The sequence below is a fragment of the Castanea sativa genome, chromosome 2, assembly GCF_040712315.1.
Source record: "Castanea sativa cultivar Marrone di Chiusa Pesio chromosome 2, ASM4071231v1".
Taxonomy (NCBI): Eukaryota; Viridiplantae; Streptophyta; class Magnoliopsida; order Fagales; family Fagaceae; genus Castanea; species Castanea sativa.
In genome coordinates this window covers 35,075,974-35,086,923 of record NC_134014.1, presented here as the reverse complement: position 1 = coordinate 35,086,923, position 10,950 = coordinate 35,075,974, and the positions used below count along the sequence as shown (strand labels likewise).

General features: G+C 38.2%; 1 protein-coding gene across 1 annotated transcript; it reads left to right on the top strand.

Annotated features, from left to right (window-relative positions):
• Window positions 1-637: 637 nt before the first annotated feature.
• Window positions 638-2,349, top strand: LOC142623445 (GATA transcription factor 5-like). Its single transcript, XM_075796863.1, has 3 exons — window positions 638-867; window positions 976-1,311; window positions 1,414-2,349. The coding sequence occupies exons 1-3, from the start codon at window positions 727-729 to the stop codon at window positions 2,089-2,091; spliced, it is 1,155 nt and encodes a 384-aa protein (XP_075652978.1). The 5' UTR covers window positions 638-726; the 3' UTR covers window positions 2,092-2,349.
• The last annotated feature ends 8,601 nt before the right edge of the window (window positions 2,350-10,950 follow it).

The window sequence follows — 10,950 nt, the reverse complement described above, 5'->3', positions numbered from 1 at the left end:
GAATTAACTGCCTGTAATGAATCTATGACTATGAACCTGTGCTTTGCCTTTTTAGGATAAAAATTACTACTCCCAGATATCAAAGTTGGAAAACTATAAGCGGGAAATAAAGGAAACCATGAAAATGGTATAAACAGCCAAAATGAGTGGCGATCAACGCGGTAGGCTAGTAACGTAAATTAGTCAAAAGAGATGTGCCAAATTCTTTTCTTAAAAAAAAAGTTAAAAAAAGGAGAGGAGAACAAAAAAACACACAGAAAGGTGGCGATTTCCTAGGTCCTCACTCCTCACGAACCTAGTTTTTTTTTCCTTTCCTAGAACAGACAACACCGTATCCTATTTAGTTTTTAGTTTTTACATCTCTTTCAAAAATTCGAAATGTTTTAAACGGAAGGAAGATTCATAAATTTGGTAGCAGCCTCTAGATAGACATATCATATGAGTCCCACTCAGCCATGACTCAACCTTCCATATTGCACCCGGTACCCTTTCACAGGGGCAGCCCTCGTGAACAAATTTTTTTTTTCTTTCAATTTTGCGTATTTATTGATCAGTACCGTTAGATGTGTATAGCAACGTATATTTATTTATCAGAGTATAAATATACATACACAAATATAGAGAGAGAAAATAAAAAGGTAGAAAATTAAATTGAGAGAGAGAGAGAGAGAGAGAGAGAAACGGGTACTTTTAGTAAGAGCCACGGACGCTTTCCTCTCTTATTCAATGCTTTACCGAACTCACCACCCCTTTTTCTTCCAATTCCACACCTTTACTTCTTCCAACCCACCCTCTTCTGCACCCACTACTACCACTATCACTACGTCTCTCCCCTCTCTTCCTTTTCAAACTTATCGTTCTGTTCAGGTAACACCTTTTTGGGCTGTGAAAAACATGGAACAAATTTTGGGGTTTTTTTTTTTTTTTTCCAAAGTTTTTGTCTTTTAAAATTTTGGTTTTTGTTTGTTTTTGTAGGGTGAAACGGAAATGGAATGCGTGGAAGCGGCTTTGAAAACCAGTTTTAGGAAAGAAATGGCCTTGAAACCAACCCCACAGGTGGCTTCTGAAGAGTTGTGGGCAGTGAAAGAGCAAAATGGCGTGGCTTGTGACGATTTTTTTGTAGATGAACTACTTGACTTGTCTAACGAAGATGGGTTTGTGAAAGAAGAACAAGAAGAAGAGGAAAAAGATAAAAGCTTTGTCTCTGTTTCTTCTCAACAAGACAACGAAAATTCCAACACCAAAACCACCACTTTCACTGCCAGCAAAGACGAGTTTGGCTCCGTACCCACAAGCGAACTCGGCGTTCCGGTACTATTTTTTTTTCCCTCTCTTAAAAGAACGGTTACTTTTAAGGTTTTGGTCGGTAGTTATTGACCAATGTTACCGTCTTTTTTTTTTTTTTAATAACAGGCGGATGAATTAGCGGACTTAGAATGGCTATCCCATTTTGTTGAGGATTCTTTCTCGGAATTCTCTGAGCCTTATCCGACCGTTATTTTAACCGACAAGCCCAAAGTGCCTGAGCCAGAACCTGAACCGGAAAAGCAGTGTTTCAAGACTCCGGTTCCGGCCAGGGCTAGAAGCAAACGCACTCGAACCGGCGGTCGAGTTTGGTCTCTTGGGTCCCCTTCGCTTACAGAGTCCTCCTCGAGTTCAACAACCACCTCTTCGTCCTCTTCTTCGTCTCCTTCAAGCCCTTGGCTCATCTACGTTAACCCAGGGCAGAACCTCGAACCGGTCGAGCCGGTTTACGCTGAAGCACAACCGCCGGTGAAGAAGCAGAAGAAAAAACTCAAGGAAACAGGGGGCGGGACCCAGACTCCAAGGCGGTGCAGCCATTGCGGCGTGCAGAAGACTCCGCAGTGGAGAACAGGTCCACTAGGAGCCAAAACCCTTTGTAACGCTTGCGGTGTTCGGTTCAAGTCGGGTCGGCTCTTACCCGAATACAGACCCGCTTGTAGCCCGACTTTCTCGAACGAGTTGCACTCCAACCACCACCGCAAAGTGCTTGAGATGCGGCGGAAGAAGGAAGTGCCGGCCGTGACGACTCAGTCCAGTTTGGCTCCTGCAGTTGTGCCCAGTTTTTGAGTAATATTATATATTTTTTTCTAAAAAAGAAAAAATTAAATCTAGTTAGATAAAAAAAAAATAGGGAACAGAGAAGATAGGAAAAGAACCGGAGACACGGATGAGTGAACCCGGTTCGAACGGGCCCCTAGTTTAGTGTACATTTTTCTCTATGGTGGGTGGGTAGGTTGATTAGGCATGTAACTGATTAGGGAAGACTTTAATATGCACTTCTTCTTTTTTATAATTATTAATTAGCATTTTTCTATTTATTTCCCTCTATTTTGTTGATTTTTTATAAAAAAAATTCAAAGTTAGAACTATAATGGTGGGCAATTTGACTTATTTGTGACTTGTGAGAGGGCGGGGGATGGGTTCGGGGATAGGACTTGGGGGGTTTTAATTTTTGAATGATTTTGAAACGGTTCAAAAATCTTAATTTGGTTGGCCGTTGGAAAGCAAAAAAATTATGAATGGGGCTATAGGAAATGTGTGGCGTAGGGTCTACGCTCTCTCTAGAATCCAATTTCGAAGTAACCCAAACCGAGATATATTTTATTCTTTCTTTCTTTTTATTGTAAAAAACAAAAGAGAGAAGAAAAAAAAGAAAAAAGAAAAAAGAAAAAAAGAGATTCGAGAGGGTCTTTCTCTCTTTCTGCTGCAAATAGAGCAAATCAAATGCTTCCAAACTCTGATAAACTCTATGAAGTGAGGCTTGCGTGCTTGTATCTGTATAGTTATGCAGCAGTACTGTGCACACTGTGCCTTCGGTTCTAACGTCAAAATTGGTTTTGATGCTGTTTTGGACCCATCCCCTTTTTTTTAGACAAAAGTGGAAAGTAGTCAAATCAAGTGTTTAAGAATTTGAAATTTTTTGTTTCATTTTGAATTTTTTTTTCTTTGTTTTGTGGGAAGGGGGGGAACTTTGAGGCCCAAAAAACGTAATCCGCATTTCATTTATAAGAAGGATGAGAGGGTGGGTGCTCTAAATCAATGTCCATTTATTGGAAAGTTGGGGAGGTCATAGATTGACAAAACAAAAGTCTTTTAATAGATTATTATATATACATTAACTTATTTTATTAGAAAAATCTCTTTAATTTAATGACCCAGGACACTAGTTAACAAAAACTTGTATTATGGTTTCTTTATTTTGGGTTAAGTATCAAGGTCAAGTCCTAATTACTATCTGCTTTAGGCATCTGCAATTCACCCATCCAAAATATGGACATTTGAAAAGACACATTCAAGGAGTAATTACTCAAAAGACAATGACTACTTCTAGCTATTAATAGATTGCTTTAGGCATTTGCACTTCACCCATACAAAGTATGGACATTTGAAAAGACATATTCGAGGAGTAATTACTCAAAAGACAATAATAACTTGGTGTAAATGTACTTTTAGTCTTTATATTTTGGTTTTTTTTTTTTTTTCATTTTGGTCTTTGCATTTTCATTTTACCACTTTTAGTCTTTAAACTAATTAACACGTGACATTTAAGTTCTTATCATCACCCAACTAACAGAAAAAGTTGTCGTGATTGACGGCACATTAAAATAATAATTAAAAAAAATCCATTTTTGCATTAAAAAATGCTACATCAGCATCTAAATTAATTTTAATTAAATAAAAAAAATTAAAAACAAAAAATTACATGAATTGAATTGAGATCTAAGAGAACTTGTTCTTCAATGTTCTTAAATCAAAAAATAAACCTAGCAACGACATCAAACCTAGAATCAAAGAGCAAACCCAGAATAAAAGAACTTGCATCCTCACCTCTTTGGCAATCGTAGAGTGTATCTCTCTGTGTTATCACCTGGTTGAATCAGTGAGTGACCCGTCGAGTGCGATCTAGGGAGCTTCCCACTCGTTTGAGACCCTTGACGGTTGAGTAAGTGAAGGTTGGAAATTTCTGGATCATGGCCTGGTCAAGGCCACGGCGGTGCATGGTACGCTCTGTGGCGGCAACTGGGGAGGAAGAGGAATTGATTTGGGTAGCTGTCGCTACGGCCACGTGTTCTCGAGCGCACCTGCGGAGGTAGATCGAGAAGAAGCCCAAGAAAGAGAAGAAGCAAATGAGTATAACAGTGATAATCGCTGTTGACGGCTTGATCTCCCAATCAAAATCGAACGAGCTATTTGGTGTTTCCGTCGAGTGTATCTCTCTCAATCGAAGCTCATGGCCTCTATGGCAGAGCTTCATCACGACCACCTCCTACGGGGGTTCTATCTCTGAACCCAGCCCATTCTCTCTTTTTCTCTAATCTCGATCTTACTTGCCCTCTCAGCCTCCATGGCTGGAGCTTCAAGCTTTGTAGATCGAAACCCCATAGTGAATCTTCGATCTCATCTTCTCTCGATACGGGCCGAAGGGGACTCGTGGGATTGTTTTGGTGAATAGATTGAATGCTTTGCTACTGTGGTTTTTATTTGCGGATGGAATGGTAAGTCTAGGCAAATGCTTGTGCAAAATTTGTATGAGTGGCTTTGAAATTTGTTGTGTTTGGTGTTTGTAGTGAAAATCTGGTGTTCACTTTAAACCTAAAAAAAGTAAAAATTTTGTTTGTTTTTTATTTGGATTTCAAATAAATGAAAATGTTGTTGCTGAGTTTGCTCTTTGATTCTAGGTTTGATGTCTTTGATATTCAATATGGGTTTGCTCTTTGATTCTGGGTTTGATGTCGTTGTTGGGTTTGATGTCTTTGATATTCAATTTGGGTTTGCCCTTTGATTCTGGGTTTGATGTCATTGCTAGGTTTATTTTTTGATTTAAGAAGAACATTGAAGAACAAGTTCTTATGTTCTTAGATCTCAATTCAATTCATGTAATTTTTTTATTTAATTAAAATTAATTTAAATGCTGATGTGGCATTTTTTAATGCAAAAATAGATTTTTAATTATTATTTTAATGTGCTGTCAGCCACGTCAACTTTTTCTACAAGTTGGGTGACGGTAAGTACTTAAATGTCACGAGTTAATTGGTTTAAGGACTAAAAGTGGTAAAATGAAAATGTATTGACCAAAATGTAGGGACTAAAAGTGCATTTACGCTTAATAACTTCTAACTATTGTTGTCAGGGTTAGGGGTGTGCATTTCAACCCACTAGTTCAACGAGGTTGGTTTTGTTGGATTGGTAAGTGGGGAATTTTATTTTAAGTCTTGGTTTAGATTGGATTCAGGTTGATAGTTTCTTTCCTCCCACTTTATTTAACCCAATTTGAGACACCATATATATAAGTTTATTTTATTACTCTTATTTTAAATTTTTACTTTGATTTATTTTGGTATTTTGAGAATTAGTTTTGATGAGTTCGAAAATTTGCAATGTAATTTTGATATATTATGTGAATTGTAATAATTTACTAAAAAATGTAATTAAATAGTTAGTGAAAGACCAACTTTTTAAAGGTACATCAAACATGTAAAGCGTAAGTCGAGCTAGAAATAGAATTCAACTTAGTTGCTCAGTCTCTATTAATTCCTAAGTGTTATCGAAGAAAGAAGCCTACTTGAAGAAGGCTTCCAAGAGGAGCAAGCATACATTGAGCAAGTTGACTCACTTTATGTTATGTAAAGAGTTCACTTTGCTATTACAACCCAGTTCTTCCACGAGCGAAGGCCCGTCAAATGGGTCTCAAAGGAGGGTGGAATATTGACAATAATATACTAAGGAGGGTGGAAATTTGTGGAAGAGACCTTGCTTGGTGGAACCACAATATTTTCAGCAATGTTAGGAAAGAATTTTTTTTTAAAAAAAGCACTCCTAGTGGAGGCCGAATCTGCTGCTATTGCAAGTGGTCAAAACGGCCGGGTTAAAGCATTAAAGGACGAGATCAATATCCTGCTGGATTGGGAAGCAAGAATGTGAAACCAAAGATCACGTATTCTTTGGTTAAAAAATGGTGACAATAACACAAAGTTTTTCCATTGTCGAGCTATTCAGAGACATAGGAAAAATCGAATTCAGGATATCATGGATGAGAGCAACACATGGAGAGTAGAATCAAATGAGATAGCATCAGTTTTGGTAAACTACTATAGGGAGCTTTTCTCAACCTCAAGGTCGAACCCCCAATGGCCTCACCTAGAACACATCCCTTTGATGATTATCGATGAGATGAATTCAGTCCTAATTGACACCTTTATGGCAATCGAAGTAGAGGAAGCCTTGAAACAAATTGCATCTCTCAAAGCACTAGGTCGTGATGGCATGCCACCTTTGTTCTTTTAGCACTTTTGGGGAGTGGTAGATGCCGATGTAACAAATTCAATGTTATCTTGGCTTAATTTAGGTACTATCCCACACTCGTTAAACCACACTTTTATCACTATCATCCCAAAAACAAAAAACCCTGAAAGTGTTAGTGATTATCGTCCCATCAGTTTATGTAATGTCTTGTATAAAATTTTCTCTAAAGTTTTGGCCAATAGATTAAAGAAAATTTTACCTAGTATCATAACTGAACACCAATTAGCCTTTGCAAAAAATAGGATGATTACGGACAATATCCTTGTTGCTTTTGAGTCACTTCACTATATGAATAATATGAGTATAGGAAAAATGGGCTACATGGCTGTAAAGCTCGACATGAGCAAAGCCTATAACTGTGTGGAGTGGGTGTACCTGGAAAATATTATGAGAAAAATGGATTTCAGTGAGAAGTGGATTGGCTTAACCATGGTGTGCATCAAAATAGTGACATATTCTATCCTAGTCAATGGCAAACCCCAAGGTCTCATCCAACCTACCAGAGGGATCAGACAAGGGGATCCACTATCTCCCTTTCTTTTTTTGTTCTACACGGAAGGTTTACATGGACCTATACAAGAAGCTGTAAGAGTGGGGGAGTTAAAAGGGCTATCCATTAGCCGGAGAGGTCCTCAACTAACGCACTTATTGTTTGCAGATGACAACCTTCTTTTTGGCAGAGCAACTATTGAAGAGTGTGGAAAAATTATTGAGATTTTGGATATCTATGAGGCGGGGTTAGGCCAAAAGGTGAACAAAAACAAAACAGCTATCTTCTTTAGCAAATCCACTTCGGAGGGTACTAAGGATGAGATAAAGGAGGCTTTGGGATTACAAGAGATTGTACAATATGATAAATACCTTGGGCTGCCCTCTCTAATTGGACGAAAAAAGGAGAGCTTCAATTTTATCAAGGAAAAAGTTTGGAGGAAGTTACAGGGATGGGAAGGAAAGCTTTTATCTCAACCTGGGCGGGAGGTTTTGATCAAGGCAGTTATATAGACAATTCCAACATATGCAATGGGGTGCTTTAAAATCCCATTGGGACTTTGCCATGAGATTGAATTTATGGTCAAAAATTTTGGTGGGGTCAAAGAGGAGTTAAAAGAAAAATTCACTAGTTGAAATGAGAGGAAATGATGAAATCAAAGATGGAGGGGGTTGATGGAAAATAACATGTTTGTATCACATACAAAATATACACAGCAGAAAAACAACGAATCTACTTCATTCATAAATGTTAACATGTACTATGTAAGTTTCAGAATATGAGAACAAGAGAGTGTACCTTGGAGCGGTGAATTTCAAAAACCGAAGATCAAAAGCACTTGGGAACACTTTCAATCTTCACTCTAATTCTACTAACGCCTAAGATGTGTGGTCTCTCAATCAGTTTTCCAAAGGGAGAATGTCAAAAAGTGTCTAACACTCCTTACACCACTTCACAATAGTGTTCTATCAATTCCCTTAATGAAAATTATGTATGTTTCTCCTTTTGTATCTATCTGATTATCTAATTGGGCTGGCCTTTTGGGCATTTTCAATTGGGCTTAAGTTTGTGGCTTGGAGTGGGACCAAAATTGACCTATAAGACACTAGCTCCAATGGGCCATGGGGTTTTCTGTCAACTCTTGACAAGTCCAAAGTTACCATTAATTATATTTAATACCACTATATAAATATAATTGTACTCTAGGCCTTATTTAGATATTATATCCCAAGACTTTATTATACATGCAACCCCTTCATACAATATTCGTAGTAATACAAAGTCATGAATGTAGACTGCCACTTTGTAAATTACTACATCTTATCCTTGAGTACCCGGTTTAATCCTTTAAGTTATTCATCATATATTTATGAAATCTAATTCCATAAATATATACTTTAGTAACTCTTTACTAAAGTGATTAGGCCTAACTCTCTGAATAACAAATCCATTAAACTTATCTCAATGGAATATTTTGTATCTCCGTTAAGAGATTATGAATTCCATCTTGAGAATATATGTTCCATCAACACTAAATGTGGTTGCCCAACATACGGAGGTTTTGAAAGTAACATTAGATCTCATTCTTGATATATCAAAGCAACCTACACTTCATGATCAGGTCCATTATCCTCTCAGGATTAAGAGTTCATGTAAATAGAATTCGTGAGTTAATTATTCATTTAACAGTCGTTAGGAGAATAATAAATCTCACAGCGGTCCAGTTTAATATGTTTTAACTCTTAAAACATATCAACATACCAACTAGAAATCTCCATTTCCATAATCAAGACAAATCATCTTAGTTGATATGTTATAATCTTCGCAGATGAAATACCCAATTTCATCACTGACTACGAACTATAATATTGAGTTTACAAAGAACTTGTGATTTATATCTTCTGTGACTAAATCACATAAATCATATTCTATGCATCTCATGGACTATATGACAATGTCTCAATATTCATGTTACCATTATTTTTAGATAATAATAAAACAAATTTATCAATCACAATATTAAGTCATACATCATGTTATATATAATGTCATACATGATATCATACATAGCATCATACAATAGGATTTAAGGGCACTAATCCTAACAGGGGTATGAGTTTTAGGGACCTAGCAATGTTCAATGACTCTTTGTTGGCAAAACATGCTTGGAGGCTCTTGCATAATTCAAACTTGCTGTTTTATAAAGTCTTTAAAGCCCAGTTCTTCCTAAATTGTTCTATAATGGAGGCAAAAAACTCATCCATAGGGTCCTATGCTTGGAGGAGTATCTTACATGGGCGAGATGTTTTGCTTAGAGGGTGTAGGTGGAGGGTTGGAAATGGGAGATCTTTGAACATCTGGCAGAGTGCATGGCTGCCACGAAAACATCCAACTCAGGTAATCTCTTCTCTCATTGACTCTATGGCAGATGCAAAGGTCGAAATCCTTATAGATGAAGCAACACTGCTGGAATCACGTAGTCATAGATGGCATCTTCATTCCTGAGGAGGCAGAACTAGTAAAATCCATCCCTTTGCCACAACAAGGGGTGGAGAATAGCCTGTTTTGGCCTTTCACTCAAACTGAGTCCTATATAAGCAAGTCGGGGTATCGGTTCTTGAAGCCTGAGGATGAAACTCTTGAAGATTCCGAACAGTTAATGGAGGAAGGGAGTTATGGTGAGGGATTTGGTCTTTGCAGGTACCAAACAAAATAAAAAATTTCATATGGAAGGCTTGCCGAAACTATGACTACGTGAACCATCATTGAGGACCCACTCTATGACCGATGTTCCTGTGTTACTGAATCTGCCCTCCATGCATTGTGGTCATGTGGTGAGTTAGATGTAGTTTGGGAGGGCCTAACTCAATGGAATTGTCAGCGTACAACCAACTTCGTAAACTTCAAAGAGCTGCTGTCATGGATGATCAAGCACCAGCAACACTTGGAGCTCTTCTTTATCACGGCATGGTCTATTTGAACATAACAAAATCAGGCTCGATTAAACAAACCCAACTCTAGCCCTCACTTGATCACCCCATTGGCAAAGGAACAACTTCAAGGGTTCAAGGCAGTAAACCCGTCCCCTCCCTTTATTCGGATTGCCTCTTCCTCAAGTCAGAAGTGGAGACCACTAGCACAAGGAATGGTAAAAAGTAAACTGCAATGGTGCTAGATTCACAAAGGAAAATAAAACAGGAATAGGGGTGGTAATTTGAGATAGTGACAATATGGTATTGGGTTCATTGTCCAAACGAGTTCCTTAAGCATACACCCTTCTAGAGATTGAGGCGATGGCTGCTGCAACAGCCTTACAATTTGCATCAGACCTAGGGTTCCAACATGTCATCCTTGAGACTGACTCGCATGTGCTAGTGAAGGCTTTGCTTGATGATAAAGAGTTTTGCTTGATGATAAAGAGTTCTTGTCTTCCGTGGGTCTGGTTTTGGATGATATTAGACTTAGTGCTACTTATTTTAATGAATTACACTACTCTTATGTAAAGAGAGGATATTTTACCAATCTTATCCTGGAAAGAATAGACAGGCTCTTTATGAACCCTGACTAGTGTATGCTCTATCTGGATGCAAAAATCACCCATCTCACCAGATGCCATTCCGACCACTGTCCAATTCTTCTTAAAGCCCTCCCAAACAAAACAATGCACCTCACGAGACCTTTCAGGTTCCAAGATTTTTGGTTGACAGACATTACCTTTCCCAGGGTTGTCTCTCAAGCTTAGAGCCTAAGCATGAACTTAGCAGATTCCATCGAGTGCTTCTTCAAGGAGGCAACCTTGTGGAATAGGAACCACTTTGGTAACATTTTTCACAAGAAGAAAAGAATCATGGCTAGGCTATACGGTGCCCAAAAAGCTATGGCCAACAACCCGAGACCTTTTCTTGTTAATCTAGAGAGTCAACTCCAAAAAGACCTTGAGGTAGTTCTGGATCAAGAACGGGACCTCTGGATGCTGAAGTCCAGAATGAATTGGATGATTCAAGGGGATCATAACACCTTATTTTATCATGTTTCCACCTTAACCAGAAGAAAAAGGAATTCTATTTCCTCGGTCAAAGACGAAGAGGGGATGTGGATCACAGAGAAGAGGGAAGTTAGGGATTATTTCAGAA